The following is a 23286-nucleotide window of genomic DNA, read 5'->3' as shown; positions in this document are numbered from 1 at the left end:
CCTTTGTATCATAGTGCTTCTATTTGAGACCTAAAAATATATGCAAAGGGGAAAAAATACAAAATTGGAACTCAAGGTCTACTTCAGAAAGCTGTGGGAAAGTCCAGTATCCCACTTTAATTTTTGACTACCCGTACGTAAGAAAGTGCAGGGCACTGCAGCTGTGTGATGTCTCCAAAGCCATCATTTTTTCTCTGGTACTTCCCAGTTTTTCTCTGGCACTTCACTTAACCTGCTCTTCTCAAGAGCTGACACCTGGTATGTACACAGATTACAAGGAACAGAACAGCAACCAGCAGTTTTAACAAAAATAATTTCTCACTCTCCAAAACAACCAAACCAGATACAAGCAGTCCAATCTCCCCGTTTCCTTTAGTGAAATCTGCTTCGTTCAGAAACAACCACCTTCAGTTTGTATTTCAGTAGTAAAGCAAGTGATATGCAAACAGGTGAGCAGTAAATTAATCTGGCCCAGCCATTGCCCCAGCATGGGTCACAGCCAGTCAAGGGATTCAGTTTCAAAACCTGTAGCAGGTCATGGGCCAGCGGAAGTTGAGCATGTCACAGGGATAAAGCATCACTGGGAAGGGAAAAGAAGAATCAGCAGTTGCCACTGGCTCGACAAACCATCTGAGCTGTAGAACCCATAGCTCATCGCCATTTCAGCCACCTTAAAGAAAACCTAGGAGGACTCCAGGGTGTCAGGCAGTTGAGGAGTAGCAACAAGAATTGTTAATTCAAGTGAAGGGTACCAAAATCAAGGATGAAGTGTGTGGGACTTTCTGTTCTCTCTAGAAAGTCTCCAGAATAGCTGGGTTCCTAATGGTACCTTTTAGCTCACCCACTAAGCTAATTCTAGCTGACAGCAAAGGCCAGGAGGTGTGCCTGACAGCCAGGTGACAACGCACAAAACTTCACTTGCATTCATCTTTGAAGCCATGACACTGGCCTGCAAAAAGCATAGGCTCTCAACCCAACACCACGTTTTAGGCTGGAGGATTGCCAGACATCCCCACAAGGCACCAACACAGGCTGCTGCTGTGCCCTTGCTGCTCTTGTAGATCACAGGCTTCGGCACACACGGGTTCCCCTGCAATCCTTCCAGCCCTACCACATTGCGGGAATGAAATTGGACCTTGAGAAGGGCAAGGAAAGGCTACATAAATGGAGTAGGGAGGCCTCTGAAACCTGAGAGAGAGAAACTCCAACAGAGCCTCAGGCTGGCAGGCAACAGAGCTGTGCTGTCCCATTCTCGTAGAGGACAGGCAGCGTGATCTGTAGCACGAGGTGCAGAGCTCTCTGCAGTTATCCCAAGAATTCAGCAAGCCTGTAGGACTCCCCTTACAGTATCTGTGTGAGGGCTGCAGCATACCTTACATCTCGCAGCAGCCAGAGACTGGTTCCAGATGAGTAACACAACTATGAGGTGACCCCAGCTCTTCCCAGTATCCATTTCTCTCACTCATAAGCATGCTCACATGCCAAAGAAGTGAAGCAACGTGTTAAAGGCCATCAGCTCTCCTGTCAGCCTGAGAATTCCTTGCAGGACCTCAGAGGTGTAGCCTCTCCAATCAGAAATTCAGCTCAGAGGTATTTGGCACCCTGCTTTTTCCCAGTGTTTGACACAAGTGAAACCAGAGATCATTCAGATAGCACAGGTTTGAAAGCTGGCTATAAGGCTTCCCAAAAGCTGGGTACAACCATCTAAGATAACAGTAGATTTTAAGAGAAAGATAGAAGAGCTCCTGAAGCTTTTATCTTGGTTTTCCCTTCCCCAGACACAAGCTTGCATAATGGCTACTCCCATGCCACCCTGACAGCTTTTAGCCTTATACAGGGAGTTTCAGCTTAAACATCAGTCTTCAAAGCCCCTTGCTATGGCTTTCCATAAGGTGTGTTTTCTCCGTGGCTTCTCCTCACTATTTGAACATCTTAGAGTCTCTGTCCAATTCACTTTATGATGCTATCTGATCTCCCCAAAGGACTCTTGAGCACATCTCCCCAGCCTTGTTCCTCCCTTTACTTGAGGAAGCAGCTGGCAGGTAAGAGCACAGCCCTGCCATAAAACACCCATGGTGCAGTCTCAGGCACACTCCAGTAACAACGCTGAGGGGCAGGTGAGTGGTAGGCTGGGCCAGCCCGTGGCCAAAGTTACCTTCCCAAATATCAGGAAATTCAACCTGTAGTATTTGTGAAGCATTTCCATAATGTCCATTACTCTCAGTTCTGCTTATTTGTCATTATTTAAACACCAGCACTGTGCAGAGGGATAAGGCTGACCTTTTGTCCTGAAAACAGGCATTGGAAAATGGAGCATTGTACTTCCAGCTTGATGGCATATATGCACTGAAAATGCTAAACTCACCATGGCAGCCCTCCTAACACCATGGCACTAAGGACAATTTTGCTCTGACTGCAGGGAGTGCATACACTCAGCAATGCTCCTTGTTTTGGGGTTGATTGAGTTTTTTTGCAGTGCATCAAAGCTACTACATCTGATACCTGTCATTGGGATTCCTATTGCTGTTCTGGTGAGCTAGAAACTTCTCTCATCAGCTCCCATAAGTTTCTCGTGTACCAAGTCCTGGAGCTCTTGCCCAAGAAAGCTTCTGGCCAGATGTGTCAAATCCAAGCATCAAGTCATGTCCCTGTCAACCAACTCTGGATACCAGAAGTCTCTAATGGGGATTTCACAGTGGCTGGAAAATAACAACTGCAGTTTAAAACAATTTGGATTTAGAGGAAATTTAGGTTTCTGAAGATACCTTTGCCAGAGATCTAAAACCAGTATAAATAATAAGTGTGATCAAAACTGCTGAATATTTCAGGTCCCATTTTCCTCTTCTGATTTTGAATCCATGTCTAATAAAAGAGCTTTGTTTACAATGAGCATCACACAGGACATTCCCCAGGACTTGAGAACTGCTCTGACAAATACAGATGTATCTATGGTTTGTAACTGTCTTACCTTAAGCTGATTAATGCCCTCAAACTGAGTGCACCTAGAAGACAAAATTTAGTTAAAAGCCTGATTGTTTGAGATGTAGCTAGGTGGATAATGCTCTAGACAAAGCAAAGACAAGGGAAATGCACTTGTCCAGTGTGAAACTATAACGTTCAGTGTGCAATTCTTGCATTCACCTCACAAAGCCTCATGCTGTACCAGGTGTGTAGAGCAAGCTGCTGCATCACCTCCCTTTTTAACTCAATGCCAATTCTAGAATGAAAATAACTTCAGTGCTTGTTGTTGGCAGCAGCTCCAATCATAGTAAGCATACAATCAACTGTTTCTTCTCTCACATGCTTTTGGAAATGGTTCTCCAACTTTCAGAAGTTTTTAGTCCCTCCTACACTTAAATGTTAGGAGGGAAACTGGAAGTTCAGTACCAAAAACAGCTTTAGAAAATGCAAAACATTGTGAAAAAAATATGACAGAGCAGCAGGCACAAGATTTTCCTGCCAGAAAGAATTAGTACTTGACAGCACAAATTTTATACCCAGTACTTGTAGAACATTAGAAGAGGGATCACACCTTTGTGAACTGAAGGCAAAGTCCCAGATTAGGACTACACATGAACAGTAAATTCTTGGATTTTTCCTTTAATAATGGAACTATAAAAACTATAATTGCTTCAAATATTTATTTCCATGGCAAAAATAGACTATAATATATTCATTTCACATATATTACATTCAGTAATACAAGCTTTTCTGTCTATGAAACACAATTTATACATTGTTTTACAAACCAATTTCAGTTTTACAAGAATTAAAGCTGGCTTGATTATACATTTTTACAGTATTGGTGGCAAGACAGCAAAAATAGACACATTAACCACTAGCTTAGTACTAGAAAATAATACTTCATGTTTGCTACTTTTAAACAAAGTCCCATTTAAATGCTTGCATACTGGCTTAAGTGAAAACTGAAGAAAATGGAGCCAGATCCTCTGTTCCTCTGACACTAAGGACTCAATCCTACAAAACTGCTGATAGGATTTCAAACGCCCGTTTGCTTTTGATGAATGAAGAGATTTCAGCAGTGTGCAGAAGTGTACATACTTGCTGATTTGCCAGGTAAAGCCTCCTAAATTTCCATCCAAGTGCCCCCAGAAAAGCCACAAAGAGGACAGATGGGTATTTCAAAGCAACTGAAGCAAGTATCTTTGTAAAGAGCATACACACCTTGTCTGCCAGAATTATCCAGCATTAGCAAGGTGACAGACGGGAGGATTTTACAGGGGTTTTCTCCATCAAATTTCCTACCATTCTAAAAATTAATGGTATTTGCAATGTCTTTAAAGTATATTAAAAGCAAGTCTCCTAATTTTACCTAAATATTTCCAAATGAAAAAACAGCATTTAATTCCCTTTATAAAAATTAGGCACCTTCTGAAACTGCTCATAAAATTAATAATTTGGTAGTTTTGATTGCTGCATATCCAAACCAAAAGAACATTACAGTATCTGCAGTTTTGCTCTTTGACTTGCCACAGGCTGGATCTGTTGTAAACTCTGTTCATTAGATTCTTTACATTTAAATTTCTATCTTCATTCCCTAAATAAAGCTGAAGAATAGACTTCAACAAAACAAACACACTGGAGGTTATTCTTCACTGAACACACCATGATGTGGAAAATAGCAAAGAATAGAACCAAAGGCTATTTAGCAACAATTTTTTGAAATGCTCACTGAAGTTAACAAATCCTTTTTATTCAGCCCAATTAGACCTTAAAGTAACATGTGATGCCAACAGAGTGCACCAAGTTAGCTGGTCCCAAGCAAGATCACACTAAGATTGTTTTTTCTTTGACTTCTCTTTTTACAGACACGTTTACAACAACAATTTAAGATTTTTTTTTCCCTTACCTTAGCACAGTGTTACACTGTTTTAATGCCACTGCGTTGCAAATGCTGCACTGCAACAGCACTTCTAAGTACATGGTAAATTCCACATTTCAGGAGTCTCATTGTTAGCCCAGCCTTAACTTGGTGCAACTCACACCAACTGTAAACACTTGGCTTCATTCAAAACATAGTTAGACTTTTGAATCATCTCACCTGCATCCATTAGAAATTATCACTGCAAAATTGCAAGTATGCCTATTCCCCCTGCATTTTGTATCTGTAAAACCAGAGACTGTAGTTTGAAAAATCTGACCTTTAATAAGTAAACAGAAATTAAGCTGACAGATTGCATTCAATACATTTGGATAGGAAGATATGTAAAAATAACAGAGCCTCTGAAAAAGTATTTGGAGTTTAAAAAGTCACATTTTAAAAAGCCAGTAAAAATAACACCTATGACTACATTCACTTACCCTACCATGCCATGAAAAACATTCCATGACTCAAACCCTGCTAGCAGCTCTACTTTGGATACAAAACATTCCAAATCCTCCTCTAAATGCCTTCTGCCACTCCTCAAATCCTCACTCTCTATGTCCAAAATGTTGTACTTGCACAAGAGAATTTCTTTTGAACTCTCATCTACTTTTCCTTTGAATGCTGTACTTTCCTGTAAGCACATTCCTACTGCATTCTTTTGGTTAATTCTTGTAATCTGTATTTAAATTTAAAGCAGACGTGCGTATTCATGCTTCTAGGGCTCAAGCTTTCACTGGCAGTAAGCCCATTTTAATTCCTACAGTATCCTGAAGAACTGCAGGAATTTTGCATCTTGCAGGGCTGGACTCTGGCTTTTCACGACTTTGCACTATCAGAAAAAATTCCAACCCTAAACACTAAAGCACTGAGTTCTTAGCAACTGAAACATTGATTCTTTTAGATTGATAATTTGAACTATTGAAGCAGAGTGATGGGTTCACTGTTTTTAAATACCAGGGATTTAGTAATGCTATTGATATTAAAACTGAGGTTTCATTACACAGCTATGATAAACAATCCTGCAGTTTCCAAGTTTGGTCCAGAAGCCATCAAAATCTATGAGCCACTCGACTTTAACAGCTGCTCCAACACAAAATATGCAGCAGCAGCTGGAGCAGCAGCCTCAGTCTTACTTATTAAATTTAAAGGAGCCATTTTGGAGAAAATTGCTCCAAGTGTTGCCCACTTCAAAAAGAGATACACAGGATTACAAGAGAAGTCAAAGGTAAAATGTCAAAAATCTTTTCCATTTTAGTAAAATTTTATTTTACTTTTATTTGTTATTACTGTATTTTACTTTTTTTTCCTAAATGTTGGTGATACCCTAGAGCAGCTTTTCATCCATAGAAATACAGGAACACTGCCTTGGTCACCTCCTTTGAATTAAATGTATTTCTACTTACAAACCATAGCACCTTGCACCTTGAATGAAAGGTATTCCAATGAGTGAAACACTAAGGCATAAGACTTTTCCTGCTCTTCCTGGGGGACAGCAGAAAAGGAGAGCACTGCTGTGCAGGCTGCAGAGGCTGTACAAAACTCCCCTGTGCACCTCAGAGCTCCTCCCTCACCGAACAGGGCCAGGAGGAACCTACAGCCTAAAGCTAACCCAGCTAAGTCAGTGACATCTTTGTAATGGACAGTAACACTGACTTAGCTTCTTAGAGAAGAGGTTTTAGCCCAGGACTACAAAGATTCACTGGCCAAAAAAATCTCGCATCAGAGAAACCAAGAAAGAAACCAAATATGCAGATGTCCTTACTACAGTTTGTATGTTCTTCTCCTGTCTCTTCATCTAATTTGATCCTAGAAAGCATCTTCTACCTTGTCAACAAAAGACCACCAAATCTGTCTCTTGACAGTATATAGCACCTTTATTTGTCCCTGAGAGCTCTGACATCCCTAGAGATCAGCATCATCTTTGCCATTTGCTGCAAGAATTCTTCATGCAACTTTTCTTACTAAACAAACTCTATTCAAATCTTGCATAATCATTTGATTTCATCCCCATAAAAACAGATACACATTTGGCAAAATTGGACAGGCTTTTAGAGAAATTTTAAGTTTTTCTGACAAATAAATCCACCTCTGACTCACACTGTGACTGGTTTTGGACAGTAGATATTGTTATAACATCCAAAACTTCATGAAGCATCCAGCACAACTACATGTAAAAATGCATCCCTTTTCAAGGCTCAGAACAAAAGTGCTAAAAACTGAATTGTCTACGTTAACTGAAAATCTAAACAATGGTTTAAAATATAATTTTTTTAAAGAAGGGTGTGAAGTTTAATTTCATTTGGTATCTAGAAGAGAAACTGCTCATTTTCAATGCCCACTTGGAGCCATATGCTTACAAACAAAAGCAATCCTATGGTGTTCAGTAGAAAAACTCACATAAAATCAAGTCTAATAAGGTCAAGTCTATTACTGCAAAAACAGACTGCTGATGGACAGAACTGGAAGCTGAAGGGGAGGAGGTAGCAGTGATACACTGAAAAAACCAAGACTGTGACTACCAGATTTGAGCACAACCGCCTCTAAAAGTGAACACAACTTCTTTTAGCTAAACAGAAAAATAAGCCAAAGGACACACATTTCCTCACCCACCTCAGATAATCCCATAAATACTGGATTCAATTGCTTGTTATTACTGTTCCTTTTAATGCCTCACAGCTGATGTTCTGTATCAGAAACAGGTTCTGGTTGTCCATCATGTTATTAAAACTGCATCTATCAGGTGACGAAGATCACAGTGCAAGTTAAGAAATGGAAAAGGTACAAGCTACATTTTAAAGCCTGCCCTCCCATTCAATAACAATTCTGGAAGATAGAAGTGAACTGTGGCAAAAATTAACAATGTTTTTAAAACTAAGCATGATAAAAATAGCTAAGTTGTTTGCTTCTTTCAATACTTCTGTCAACATAGATACGGTATGTCAGATTGGTATGTTTAGAAGGCTTATGTATAAAGAATCAGTCTTCAGCAACTGGTTTCCTCTGGACTTTCAGTTTTATGTTTGGCAATTAATAATTCCTAGGTATTTTGTATAAGAACAACATTTCTTTTTCCTAGTCTGAAATATTTAATCTAACTTAGACTGAGAGGACAAAATAACCGACTGCTTCTAAGCAGACCTGAAAGCACCAGATCAATATTGTGTATCTAAAAGTAATATATTTTGTATAAAATTATGTATTGTCTCAATGTCATTTGGACCATATGTTTAACTTCATAGAAGCAGCTTGTTACAAAGGAAATTGAGGCAACCTATTTATAATTCTTAATTCATGTTTCAACCATTGTTTTGAAGGGGCCTTAATAGTTTCCAAATCCTTGTTAGAGCTCAGAAAAATAACAATTTCAGCACTAACAAACCTGACTTTTAGTTTCATTTTGTTTCACTAAGCAAGTATCAAGGGAAATGTACACTTAACCATGCCTGCAGAGTGGTCTACTATAGGTTGTTTTGTTTTGTTTTTTTTTACTTAAACCAGATATCTAAAAACTATAGCTCAATTTGGAATAGTGATTTTCATCTTAGCATCTCAAAACACTTGGAAAGGCAGCTAAAACCATGCTGTCTCCACTGAAAACCACAGAGGATTATTTAGGGATATCATCATTTGACCAGCCCCATGGGACAAAATAGAAACTACAGTAGGCTGTACCTGCCTACTTCAGGTCCATGCCACAGCCACTGACTCAGCCACTTACACAGCTACTAAATTACCCCCATCTCCAGTGCTTCCTCTAAGAGCTCTTTTTCTGCAATTTCTCAAATGTTCTTTATTGCAATGCTGCACAGCATTAGCAAAATTTGCTCTACCACTAATAAAATAATCTGGAGGATTCTACAGAAACTTCCAGTGCTTTACTGGCTTTCTTGGCTGGGAACATTAACATTTTATTAAGGTCATCTCTGCACTGTGTAAACCAGCAGTCATAGCTGCCACACCTCCTCCATTACACTCCATACAATAATTTCCACTTCACCACTCTGCACCTTCCTACTCCCATTTTGGTTTTCTCATTTCATCAACTTAAAAAGCTCTTCTTAAAATAATAGGTTAATAATGGTATATTACCAAATGAAACAATGCATGATTATAGTCTCTATATTTAGCTACATAAATAACAGCAAAAAAAGTGCTTAAAACATTTGCATCCACTTTGATTTCAGCCAGTAAAATCAAACTGTCCTCTAAATATATGAATAATACTGAATATCTACTTTCCATCCATCCATTTTCATCCATCTGTTTCAAATAACCTCACAGATACTTAAAATATTTTCCCCCTGCCTGTTGCAGGTAAACATGCCTCTTCTCAAATGAAAGTTATCAACAGTTACCATTATCTTTCACTTGTCTGTTCTATTACATGGCACTACAACTAACTCCCAACAGCTTCCCTTCGACTTCCTGCATGATTTTTGAAAAGTTGGTTCAAACATTGCCAGTCTTCTCCTCTGAAAAAAATTGTTACGTTTAAAAAGTTTTCTGTTGTGGTGGTTTGTTTTCTTTTTAATTTAAAAATCCCAAATATAAAAATAACTGTTATTAAAGCAATAGCTTAAAATATCTAAGAACTGCTAATTTTGCTAAGTAAGCCAGAGGAAACCAAATGTTCATTTTAAAAAATATAGATGTATTGTTCTAAATATAAAATTGAAAGCAGAATCAAACTGCGTAAGACCTTGACATTCCCAAGGGGCAGGTTTCTGACCCATTGTGCACCTACAGATTTTAGCTTTTGCATAGTCAACAATTATGTTTCAAAACATAACGTCAGTAAAATTGTACTATATACCTCCATTCCACAAGATACTTATTTTCCTCAGAGTAACACCACTCTAAAGAATGTGTGCAAGTACTACAGACCAGGACAAGTAAAATCATTCCTTAATGTGACTGTGGCTGAACGTGGGAAGAATTCAGTCCAGTGAAGATCCTGCTGTGCAGAGACTGTTACACTGACTCGCATTTAACAGTCCCATGGCAGCCCTAAATGGTAACTCTGTGATTCATGAAATGAGGCAAACACCAGTGAGAGCAGGTCTGGACAACTCCTATTTTCTTTCTGTAAACTCTTGCAGAGTCTCTTAGGAAGTGGCAGGGGTTAGATAAGTCTAGAACTTTTGAGAAACTGAATGAGAACTCCATAGACGAAAGTGTACTGCGAAAGAGTCTGCACCATCATCATTCTCTGCTGCCTCAACATATCCAGCACTCGTGGGATGTCCAGCATCTGGAAGAAGAGAACAAAACATTACAAGTGACTGCTGAACAAGGAAACTGGCTTGCATTTTTCCAGCAGGAGGTTCAGAGCAGTACCTTAGTGAATCAGCTGTTCTGATTTCAGCTCTGACAATTCATTGCCCCTGCCTGCAGTATGGACTACACTACACCACCAATCATCTGGGAAACGTGCATAATGGTAAAGTCACCTATCTCATGGGGTATTGTTCTTCACAAATCTAATGGCTGAAAAAGCCTGTCACAGTGTTAGGAGAGGGATGCACAATGAAACAGTAAATTTGTTGAGTTTCAGTTGACATATTATATTATTAATAAATATTTTACAGCTGTCCCCTTCTGCCTAGAAGTTGATAGGACTGATTTTATTCTATTAAACTATCACTTTATCCTCTACTGAGACTGATACACTGCACTTAGGAACAAAATAATAACAAGTACAGAGGCTGGCAACAAAGCATGTTCTTGAATATTATCCATTCCAATTAAAGCAAGGAGTGGCAAAGTCCGGATGAAATCCTGAAATACGCTCAGTGGCCCAGGGCATACCTTGCTCCACTCAATGACTCAACATCTTAGGGAGTCAAGAATCCAAATGAGCATTCCAGTGCCTGGTGTGCATGTGGGCAGCTCTAGAAGATTATTAACTTCTGTTGAATTCCCAAGAGCCATTTCAAGCACAGTTGTAAGACCTCTCCCTACAGCTGCTCAGATGAACAGCCATCACACATTTTAGGCAGGTTATTGACTCTTCTAGTACCTAACATTATTTAAAGCACAAGAAAGAAAAAGAGCTCACCTCATTGTGTTCCAAGCAGGCGATCATGATCTCTGCCAGTATGACCACTCCTGTCCGTCCCACGCCCGCACTGCAGTGCACCAGCAGCGGGGGGTTAGAGCTTTTAGGGTCTGCTGTGCTGTTCGTATGGCGCCGCACTGACTGGATCTCCTCCAAGTACGCTACCACGTTCCACAAGACAAGAATAATTCGTTTAGGAGATGAAGCCAAATAAGCTATGCTATTATGCTTTATGACCCCCGGAAAGTAGTAATTTAACAATCGACATGCCACAGAAAAACGATACATTGTATAAATCACAAGTCATACCCCAACCATAGCAGTACAGATCTACAAGGATCATCTAACTTCTGTAAGGATTTCTTTGCCTTGTTCCCCTATTCCTACTAAAGACGGCTTGTGGTCATCTTGCTACTTGGTGCAACATACTCCAATGTGTAGTATAGGGTGCAATTATGTCTTATTCTATATAGACTTCTAGCAAATTATTTGCTTTAGACAGAAAGAGTCATTTTAATAAACTGTCAGGTCTATTCCTGCAAAAAATATAATTCAGTATCTCTTGCTGGTGTGAAGAAACCTTTTACAATGGAATGCTTGGCATATTTGTCCAAAGTTACTTCATATATAGCAGCCATTTTAAAAGGTATTAAAAAAACACCGCAAACCACACCCCAAAGCAAAGCTATTAAACAGAACTTACATAAAAATCCCTTCAAATCTTCTGGACAGCCATGCTCTGGCCAGTCAGTATACTGCAAATGCCAAACCGTCCTCTCCTGTCCTGTGAGAAGATGCTTAATCTTCAAACCTGTAGTTGCATAGCAGCCTGAATCGGTACGGAATCGCGTGGTAATCTTAAATCTTCCATATGTCACTGTGTTGTGTCTCGAACCAAGACGTGGCCAGTATCTGAAGCTTTTTTCTCTCCCACTTTCCTTAAAAGCAGAACACTTGCTTAACAAGAAACCTAAGAACATTCATACAACTAATGCTACTGTAGTAACAACTGTATCTCTCCTCTACTGGACAGTACTAGCGTGTTATGGCCTCTTACTAAGAAAACTAACTTTCCTGCAGAAGGAGTTTGCAAATTCATTTTTCTGCCAAAGGAATCAAGACAGAAAGGGGTCACTAGAAACATATCTTTGATCAGTCTAGTTGTTGGAGGAAACATCCCCTTCCTCTAACTGATTATAAAAAAAGTCATTGTGGAATTTCTAGGAGAAACCTGACTCAATTTATACTCACTTCCTCTGCTGTCACCATAGCTATGATCGCAATCCCTTGTTCCCAGATCATCTGCCAGAAATCCTGACATGTATTTTGCAAAGGGCCCTGCGTGGCAATGTAATCCCACTCTATGCCACCAACAGAGATCTGTAAAAATAAAGACATTAGATTAGTAATTATTTAAAACCCTCTCCCCAGCTCTAATATCAGCCATTTGAAGATCCACAAAATGAAAAAAAGACTGCACCACAGAAGTAGGAGCCCATTATGAGTTATATCTGCCCCATTTTTTAGCTGCATCTTAGATGCAGAAGAGTCACAACTGTATAGGTTCATAGCTAAATAAATGTATTTTATATCACAAGCATCATGTAAAACTGAGAAAACAAAATTGTAATTCTCTTTTGTGAAATTAAGGTATTTTAGCAAATTCATACTCTGGTGCTGTAAATATTATTTCAGTACTAGTTGTTATTTCTTGAAAAAATATTATCTTGCTTGAGAAGGGTCAACTTTTGTGAATGAAGCAGAGAAACTCTGATGCCATGTTGGTATACAAACAGATTTATTAAAAAAAGAAAGCAACACAACTACAAGTGCTGCTTTGATAATCTCAACTCTTCAGAAAAAGCATGAAGTCAACTGTAGTTGCACTTAGAGCGATAAATGTATTGAAAAATGAATGAACTGCCTTCAAAGTTCTTGAAGTCACCCTTCAAATTATTTTAAACAGAGCTTAAAGAGTTAAGGATGGGAAAAGAGGGCAGCTGAAGGTTTTGAAAAAGCCAGTTTCCCCCTGGCTCTGGCAGCTCCTCTAACCATCCAAAAATGCTTAAGCTAGAAGCTGCCTTACTGATCATTGTGGATACTGTCTGAGAATACAGAAAAAGAAGAAACAATGATTGTCACTGCAGCTCAAAAATACCATGGTCATTGCAGAGGATCTCAGTTCATTTTAAACCTATTTGCTTCCTTAGCTCTGGGAAGAATAGACATTCCTTCTGTTAGCAACAATCCCCAGAGAGAGAACACAGAAAAGTGACAGTAGATCAAATCAACACAGAAGCAGAATGCAGAAGATCCCTCCAATAATTAACCCTCCATTATTCTAGGTGATTAGGAAAACAGGTTCCTACCTTCCCCAAAGAAACCTCTGGAGAAGAAAAGAGAGAGAGATGGAGGGATTGTCACTGATCTCACCAAACCAAAGACTGATAGCCAAATGCATTTTTAGTTAGCACGTGTACTAGGAAATTTTTCTCCCAGAGTATTTCTCTCACCTTGATATGAGATGCATTGATGTAACCTGTGTTATTTTCTTTGGTTGGGACCAGCTCCACTCTGGTATCATCATAAGGAAGGACATCCTGGAAGCGGTTTCTCTCAGCGTTTTCCGGCAGCCGAGCTATGGAGCACTCGCCATCCATCAGCCTTTTCTTCTGGATGCGCTCGTATTCGGTGAACACCATCCCCTGCTCCAGCCGCTGCTCCAGAGTTCTACACTGCAACACAGAAGACAGCCAGCCATGCAAAGTCACATTCTGAGGGGAGTCTGTTTTAACAGAGAATTCATGAAGCATAAAATGCATGTGTTTTCTTCTCCTCCATACTTCTCCAATGCTTTTCCAGCTATTAATGTTTCCACAAACATACCAGAATAAATTAGAGGCAACCCTAACCAGCAGGAATTTTGTTCAAGTGAAAACTAAGCAGCCTGTTATACTTCATTAGGTCACAAAGATTTATATGGATACTGCTGGTAAAAGAAAAATTTCTTTATAGTTTCTGTAGAGACAGCCCATCTGGGGAGAAAAAAGTTGGCCAAACAGACAGCTATGCCATACTGCCTACTGCTTCAAATACCTTTGATCCACCTGCTCAATATAGCAGCTAGATGACATCATTTGAAAGGTCTCCTCTAACCTTATAATAAACCCAAAAATAATAATAAAAACCTCACAAACTTAGTTGTTTGGATGGAGGAAAGCTAAATTTTGCTTACAGCAGGAAAGCTGCCTTAACTTGCTTCAGTTAAAGTATAAACCCAAAATTTTTTTCTAATAATATAATTCAATCTTTTTTATTTAATAAACTATTCCCTCCTCCCCTTTATTCTTTTGAAACCAAGTTGTTTCTAAATCATAAGACACTTCTGGAATTTCTGCATCTCTTTGCCAACAATAAGGAGGAATAATATGTAAGACTTCAGCCAGAAAATTTCATCTATGTCACATGTCCCCAGATTCTTACAGCAACTGCTCTGTGGTATCAGGTCATAGAAGTGTCTTATATCAAGTAAGTAATGCCAAATGTTGCAGAGGAAGGTGTAAACTTCCATCATATGCAATTTGCACGACAATACATCAACTGCACAAACTCCTTTATTATCTTTAGGCTAAACTCACATATTTAAACTGATAATTGCATGAAGCTGAGCAATGAAACAGGCACTGAATCAACACTAAACTTATCTTCTAAAATACCCACACTCTGGGCTTCCTTTTATGTCACATATCTACTTTGCATTGCCTCTTCTCAGCTGTTTTAGGAACTATTCCAATCTCATGGTATTTATTCTACCTCTACCTGACTGCCTGAAGAGAAAGTGTAGTGACATGACTCTGTCACTACTTGATTTCATGGCTTCTTCTTTACCATAATGCTTTGGGCAGAGCTAGCTGAATACAAACACAGCTGAATCCAGTAAAGGTCAACCCAGAAAGAGATGATGGTTCTAGGTAAGAGGAAATAACCAGCACAGGTACTAAACCTGTATATCAGTAACACAATGTTCATTTTTGTCCTTTAGCATCTTAAGCAATGTATATGTAGTTCAACACATTACTGAGTGATTTGCAGTTCATTTTCTTGGTCTGTTTATTTAAACTGCAGCTGGTGAGAGCAGGACTATTCCTTCAGGTTCTAATCCCTAGATTAGATCCCTAGTCACTAGAAACAAAACTGAGCTAGAGGGGACCTGCAGCTGAGGATGCCCAACTGTGCTCAGAACTGAATTCTTTAGAGATCACTGGTTGCAGAATGGGCAATAATCACTGTGGAATCTGGTGTATCTAGTTGCTCCCTGGTCAGATGTGTGATGGCAGCACTGTTCTTCATAGCCTGTCACAGCCTGAATATTGACTGTATTTCACTTTCCTGCACTTCTTTAATGATACATGACACAGGCTGAAGCAGATTTACTGATGTTTTTTATCCTGACACAAGCTGATGGAGTTTTATATTTCTCAAAGAATGATCCTCAAATTCTAGAACCTGATGTCCTCTCATTGATCTGACATCCTTTACTGAGTTTAAGATTTCAGCAGATCAAACAAGTTCCATCAATATTTTATGGGCTTTACCTGAACAAAACAGATAAATACAATCTGCATAAGTTGTATTCTGGGGATGCAATTTAACTGCAAAACTTACTCAAAACACCATGTGAATTACTAATAATTGCAAATAAAATCAATCTCACACTCAGAATTTTAAATTTCATACCTTTTCACCCTGGAAAACCCAAAATTAAGAGAGAAAGCAGGATGAGTTGCACAAAAATATATCAGTAGGTACTAGTTAATTCACTTCCTGTATGTTCAAAGGGTAAACTATAGTTGAATCACTGTCATCTTAAAGAAAAATCTGAGTTACACACAATACTTCTAGCAATGACTTGTCAATCTGGAACCTTTTTATTTTGCTTCTATTCTCAGCATTTGCCTTGCCTTAATATGAAGCATTTTATAGTCAATAAAATGTACCATCTATAATAATGAAATTCTGAAAAATTGCTAGTGTAAATCAAGCATTAAAAAACTTCAACGTACTCGTTCATCATTTGTTGCTCTCGTTGATTCTTCCTTCCCCTCATCTGGCAGAGGCATTCTAGTCAATGCCAGTCCATTTAGGGCAGCTAGCTTCAGAGGCCCCATTTTTTTTGCATCATTTTTATTCTTTTTCATACCCTGCAAAAGAAAAGCTAAAACTTGTAAATATTCTTAAATATCTGATGAAGTTACAAAGCAGAAACCAGATGAGTTCAACTAAGCAAAAGGTATTTCTCTGGCCCCTTCTGTGAACAGCTCTGACCTTTTTCTTTGATAAGCACTGCAGTGAGAGATTAGGGTGGTGGGACTACATTCCTCCAAGGACACAACACAGGTCTGTCCTCATTCCAGACAGGTTAATGAAACTGCATAAGAATGACAAATATTGTTCTCTACAAAGCTCATGACTGAGGGTGTGAGGTGGCAACTTTGGATATTTAACATTCTTGAATAGACCTGGGATCACTTCCCAAACCCAGAAATACATAAAAATGATTCCTTATTAAACTATTCCGTTTGCAGGCACTTTTCTTCTACAACCAGGCAATGACCATATACTTTTAAGATATTTGGATACAGTAAAATGTTTTACTAAGTTTGCAACAAACTTAACATACAAAACATGAACACAGAACTGCAAACACATTTGAGTCCTGGACTGGGTGATGAATCTAAATTGTGGAATTCCATCCATTATTTGATGAAAAATATCAAAGGGGGATTTCTATGAAAAAATCAATTCAAATTATTCTTTTAAAAAGGGTAAGAGGAAATTCCATCATTCCTGCCATTGCTAAGTTTAATTGCTAACAAAAATACACTGAAAATATGAGCGCATAAGCTGCTTGAATGATAATCAACGCTTTCAAAAGTTAAATGGTGTTAAGAAATAGGAAGACAAAGCTAACAGGATGAGACTGCATTTAAAAGTGAAGTGGACACAAACACAACAATAAAAGTTCGTTGAAAAGCAAAATGTGCAAGCACTGGTTGGGGCCAGCTTTGTAACTAGGATATTCATACAGAAAGGTAAGGTTCTGTATTATGCAACAATGCCTAAATGTTTCTGAACCAGAAACTATGTTACAAACACTTCCAATGAAAAAGTTCTAATATTAATTTTATTTAAAGTTTGACAGGGATGTGTCATAACTACTTAACTGTCAAAAGGAAAAGCAGGGTATGATTTTGGTAGACACATTACTGTCTGAAAATGTATCTTTTGGAGAATAAATACTAAGTAACTATCTAAATGTGAACACAAGGAGGAGGGTATCCCTTTTTCCCTATACCCATATAAAAAAAAAAAACAGGAGAAAAAATGTAGAAAAATATACACAATTATAAAATTAATCTTTAAGCTGATGGAGGTTCATTTCATTGTGTTCAGCTCCATGTATAGCACATCTGACAGACAAAAACTTGTGAGAGTAGTAACTATTTCAATACATAGCTTTTGCCCTGGTTATTTTTTGCAGTATCTGCTGTTACCACAGCAGTACAAGTTATACAGCAGTTCCCCTACAGTTTAATTTGTGCAGAAAGCTATTTGACACTAACTCAGGTAGCAATCAATTTTAAAAGGCAAAATAAAAATATAAAATGGTCTTCCTCTATTAGCACCTGAAATCTGCCACAAACTACATAAAACTGAACAAAATTTTAAAGCAAAGTGGGCACTAAGGAGTGCCAGTGAAATTGTGCAGTCCGTACAGATCTTGATATTTCTGTGAGGTGAGAATTACAGGAAAAGTGAAACATGCAGTTTTCCACTATTTATGGTGTCCTAAGACTGGAGTAGGAGAAAGAGATATGGCAAGCAAGAAATACCTTCAGTGGGATAAAAACAGCTTGAAGAGAAGGCAAAAGGGAGAGGATATGAAAAAAGGAAGGCATGAAGTAAAGAAGAAAATGCAAGGAAAGAATTTATTCCTTAAGGTGTCAGGTTCCCTCTTAGGTCAGAAGAAGCAGGTAAACAATTTTTTTAAAAGTAAACATTTTGGCTACATATAATTTTTCAGTGAGAGAAAGATAAGAAAGTTGAATGGAAAGAGTTGCTTCTGCTCCAGATAAGAAGTAGGGCAGAATAGGGATCTAGAACTGATTTTAAATTAGCTCCTTCTAAAGGTCCTAGCCAGGTTAGTTTTCAGATGGATGGAGACTGAACAGCTGGATTTGTGTGGTTGGACTAAACAAACAGAACTCAGACATGGCAGAGAAGGGGATAAAAGATAGCTAAGCAAAGTTAACCAGGGAAACACAGAAATATAAAGGTCAAGCTTAAGGTAGCTTTAATTTAAATGTTTTAAAAGCATCTCAGACTGACTAAAAGAACCCCAAACCTCAAACAAAAACAACAATCAACTGCTACAGACAACCCAAAACAAGACAAATAGTATCCACTTACACCTAGAGGGGGAAGGCCTTCCACAATATTCTTCTTGCCAGACAAAAGATCGGACACGGGTCTCTTCTTTACTGAATCTTTCCTTACTCTGTATCTCCCTGATGTTGTAAGATCAGATTCTGACATAGATGGAGTAAGCAGTCCTTCCCCTCTTCTCTGTACCTGGCTTTCTACTAGTAAATGAACAGGGCTCATATCTTTCATTCTCTTTTCTGCCTCTGTGATATGTAATTTAGGCTCAAGGATATGCAAAGGGCCAGCAGATGAAGCAACAGAGCTATAAGGGTAGTTTAGTACTGAATCATGAGAATAACCTCCCATAACAGATGAAAGTTGGGTTTGATCTTCAGGGAGAGGAGAAAGACTTGTACTGGCCTTATTCTCCTCTTCAAATTCTTCTTCTTCCTCACTACTGTGAATCAGCATAGTGGCATCTGAAAGGGTTTTCTTGTGATCACAGTTCATGCATTCTTCTTGCTCACCTTCTTTTTGCTTCGTTCTCTCCATCAGAATGTTGGGCTGTGACCCTTCTGAGATAACTCTTGGAAGAGCCACATCTGCTGCAGAAGCTGACATGGTCCTCTCTTTAATTCTTATTCCTTCAAAGCTGGGTGTCAAGCCTGCTATTTCAATACTGTTCCTTTTCTGCAGCTGAGCATGGCGTGCCGACGTCAGAGGTTCACTGACCTCCTGAAGAGAATGAGCCACAGGCAGGCTGTCCTCCTGAAACGTCTGGACAGAGTGGTGCACTCGCCTTGTGATAAGATCAGGATTGCTGCTGCTGATGTAGATGTGTCGTGAAAGGTCTGGAGTACTGTTTGCAGGCCTTGGGTACGGATATGGGGGAGGTGGTCGATAGACTTGAGTCTTCATTATATTCGGTGCTGGGTAATCCTGAGACTGGAGCTGCACATTTGTCAACTCAGGCACACTGACTGCCCCAACAACTGGGCGCTTTTCAGCAGGATAGGGGTAGGGGGATTGGCTGTGGAAGCTGTAGTTCAGGTTAAATGGATAATGGTTAGACTGTGGGGCAGCAAAGTGGGCATGCTCTCGAATTTCAGGCTGACTGTAAACTAAGGCATCAGGCCTGCTGTAAGCATATGAGTTGCTGATGTTAAGATTCCTCATTGAATGACTCTGCCTATCTGTGTGCACCATCCCCCTGTTGAGCTGTCTCATCACAGTCTCATAGTCTGGCGTGGGACGATAAGAAGGCGGTATTAGTGCACTATGTCTGTGTGATGGGACATAATCAGTTCTGAGGACATCACTTCCAGTAATGCTTGGGTTAGAGGACATGGGGGATGGCTGCAAGTAATGCTGTGGATTGTTCAAGGAGTTTGTGCTGTGTGCGCTATAGACACTCCCATTGCGGATCCGACCACTGTAGTCATGAGGGGCTCTATCCAAGCTAGTCTGAGAGTGACAGTAGTATCCATTCTGATTGCTCACAAAGAGGTTATCTGAAAGCAAAGTTTAAGAACAATCTTTATGTCCAGGACATCAAACAAAGTTATCCTCTATTAAGATGTAGCTAAGGCAAAGTTTGTGATTTTTAAAACCTCAGTTATTTTTAGCTATGAATTGAAATGGGAAGGAAAAAAATCCCAAACCAAAATCCCAGCTTGTCTGTTCTGTTGATACCCAAGGTATATACACCAGAATAATGTATTATATTTATTTCAATCATGTAAATCCCTATGGGAGAACACTGTCTGTTTAAAAATTATTTTCTTCTGTTTAGGATAGGCTTCTTAAGTTTCAGTTCAAGATAAACAAAGTCCATATCAACCTTAAGCCATACCACTGAAAAAATTAATGTCTACACTAGGATTTGCACTAATGTAATCAGTTTGAACAGCAAAGAAAGAAAGAAAAAAAAAAAAAACACAGAAAAACAAAAGAAAAATACCACCAAAAACCTAAGAACAGCCCCATAACAAGCAAACAAAACCCCTTGCTCTTCTCTCTTCTACTCATTCGTGACAAATGTAGATATAGCACCACAAGACTTCAAAAAAAAAATCAAATTAACTTTTCTCCAGAAATTTTGGAGGCAGTTTAAACTACCACCATATAGTGTTCACATATATATATCACACACACACATATATATATATATTATATATATATATGTATATGTTTTTATATATATATATATATATGTATATATATACCTACACTGTAAAGAATATGTTCCAAAAGTTTATACATCCAAGACATATTTAATCATTTTAATTACTGCTTCATTGGATGTACAATTTGGCAGTCTCCAGATTCAGTCATTGCTGTAAATGTTTTCGTTATTTAACTGTTTGGGTTCACCAAAATAAATGCCACACTTACGTTAATGAATTTGTTATCAAAAATTGTTTTATTAAAAAAATGTTCAAAAATAGGACACTTGTAGTAGCAAGGACCCAGCAGTACTTACAACACTAAACTGCAAAGAATTCAGTTACATTCTGAATGTAGCTGAATACCTGTATTTCATTCAGACCTGTGTAACTCTATTTTGATAGAAAATGTGCTTATTCCCTTCCCAGTGAGCTGGCCTTTTAGAGTACTATTTATCCAGCAGATTTGTAGGTCTGGAAAGTTCCTATCAAACTTGAGGAGACTTTGCAAAAGATTAGATTCAGCTCTTCAGAGTAGCAACTTTGTTAATTAAAGACACAATGTGTAACAATCAAAATAATGAGAGTAAGCAGCCATGACTCTCCTGTAAACTGCTAAGATAAGGAGTCTACATTGCTTGAGAAGATTAGTTAACATTTGCTTGGGGTTTTTTCTTCCTTTGTTTCAATCAAATATATACCAAGTCCATAACTTGCAAACTTCTTTAGCCTTTGAATTACTCTACACCTTGTAGTCTAGCAAGCTTAGACAAATGTCTCTTCCTGCATTCTGGATTTAATTAAAAAAAAAAAAATTAGTTATGTAAATTGTCTTGGGGCAATCTCTTTGCAGCTATTAAGACTAATATTGACAAGGATCTCACAATGCTGTAACACACCAGTTTGATACATGAACCAGAAAAAGCAATGGTCAGCTTAAACTCACACAAGACTCCTCAGTCTACAGTTGCTGTACACGCTATCCTAAGTAGAATTGCTCATCTCCCATAGGAGAGGATATGGAGGAGGAACAGGGGAGGAAACTGGGGTTGTTTAGCCTGGAGAAAAAGAGGCTCAGGGAGAACCTTACTGCTCTCTACAACTAACTGAAAGAAGGCTGCAATGAGGTGTGTTTGTGTCCTCCCAGGTAAAAAGCGGCAGGACAAGAGGGAATGGCCTCCGGGAAAGTTGCATCAGGGGAGGTTCAGACTGGATATTAGGAAATTTCTTCTTGGAAAAAGTGGTGAAGCATTGGAACAGGCTTGTCAAGGGAAGTGGTGGAATCACCATCCCTGCAGGTATTTAACAGACCTGTAGATGTGGCACCTGGGGACATGGTTTACTGATGGATTTGAGGGTGCTGTTTTGATGGTTGGACTTGATGATCCTAAAGGTCCTTTCCAACCTAAATACTTCCGTGATTCCATGACTGTATTTCACATTAGCCTATGTGTCTAGAGTAGCAGCAAGCACTTAAATGACTGTTCTAGTGCAAACCTACCCCATGTTCACCTGATAATTTATTCAGCTAAAGTAGCTACAAATATAAATTAAGTTTTAACCTTGTAAAATTGTGTAGTGTGGCCATGAATTTTATGAACTTACCTTGGGAAGTTGCATATGGTTCACTATAATGACCATTGTAATGCAGCTGAGGTGGTGGAGGCATCATATAAGGCTGAGGCTTGGGCTAAAAAAGCAAACATCTTACTGTTAGTTAAAAACTGATTATTCATTTTAAAAAGAATTATTGAAGTTTTTTTAATACATAATGTATACCATTTTATATAGGTATATATATAAAATATTATATATAATACTATACACATAGTAATAATGTGCATTATATACTATATTATATTATAATGTGTATAATACTACAAATAAACACATACAAAGCCTTATCCTTAAATAATTTCTCTAAATCTGCAATGTAAGTTTCTCCTTTGAGCTCACACAAAAAATAATTTAAAAAACAGGTACAAAACCTTGAAATTACCCTCCACTAACCCAAGACTGTGTCTTGACATCTGACATCTAGGAGAGTCTCCTAGAGACAGAGTTCAAACTGAAAACAGAAGTGTTTAAAATATTTTTCATTGAAATTGTTTTAATTTCACTATTTATATATTACATAACAGTTCTTCCTACAAGTCAGAAGCAGTTCCTCACATATTAGACTAATCTTTTTCACTGCTCATTTCATTTCACTGAAGGGAAGTAATATTTGATTCAAAGTCAACTGAAATCCATAAAAATGCAAACATAAAGCTATTTGCTTTCCTTACCATGGACATCCTGGATGAAGATCGTCTTCTAACAGGATTCACTGTAACTGGCTGAGTTTGTCTACAGAAAAAATTTAATGGAAAGAAATTATTCTTAACAATAGCAAGACCTATTTCAAAAATCAGAAAGCACTCCCAAATTCAATTAAAGATCACTCTACATTTCTGGGAGCCAGGCCTGTGTTAGTCTTCCACATGAGTCTCTCAAGGAAAGAGCTCTGTGCATTAGCCACCATCACAAAGCAAAATCAAAAACCCAAGATCAAAATATCTCAGTTAATCTCCTGTTCTGCATGTCAGACATAAAACCATATGGAGACTGTAACATTACAGATGTTACAGGAACTATAAAGCATTACTACACTGCATTAGCATTTGTATGTTCTAACATTGATGCTAATGTTAATGAATTCTCATAATTTGTGGATTGGCTCCAGGATGTAAAGTTCAGAAGTCTTAAGC

General features: G+C 38.5%; 1 protein-coding gene across 2 annotated transcripts in view; it reads right to left on the bottom strand.

Moving 5' to 3' along the window:
- Positions 1 to 3626: 3626 nt before the first annotated feature.
- PTPN21 (protein tyrosine phosphatase non-receptor type 21) overlaps positions 3627 to 23286 on the bottom strand; it is a 45365-nt gene continuing 25705 nt past the window's right edge. For both annotated transcript variants that reach the window (XM_053945428.1, XM_053945429.1), the window contains 9 exons: positions 22825 to 22885; positions 22142 to 22226; positions 18417 to 19882; positions 16010 to 16147; positions 13460 to 13681; positions 12198 to 12326; positions 11650 to 11884; positions 10947 to 11107; positions 3627 to 10139 (listed from right to left, as the gene is read on the bottom strand). In XM_053945428.1, the coding sequence (XP_053801403.1) occupies positions 10011 to 10139; positions 10947 to 11107; positions 11650 to 11884; positions 12198 to 12326; positions 13460 to 13681; positions 16010 to 16147; positions 18417 to 19882; positions 22142 to 22226; positions 22825 to 22885 (2626 nt within the window). In that variant the 3' untranslated portion in view covers positions 3627 to 10010. The remainder of the gene's footprint in view (positions 10140 to 10946; positions 11108 to 11649; positions 11885 to 12197; positions 12327 to 13459; positions 13682 to 16009; positions 16148 to 18416; positions 19883 to 22141; positions 22227 to 22824; positions 22886 to 23286) is intronic.

The sequence above is a fragment of the Vidua chalybeata genome, chromosome 6 (assembly GCF_026979565.1).
Source record: "Vidua chalybeata isolate OUT-0048 chromosome 6, bVidCha1 merged haplotype, whole genome shotgun sequence".
In the NCBI taxonomy this organism is placed as follows: Eukaryota; Metazoa; Chordata; class Aves; order Passeriformes; family Viduidae; genus Vidua; species Vidua chalybeata.
This window is presented reverse-complemented; position numbering and strand designations above follow the sequence as displayed.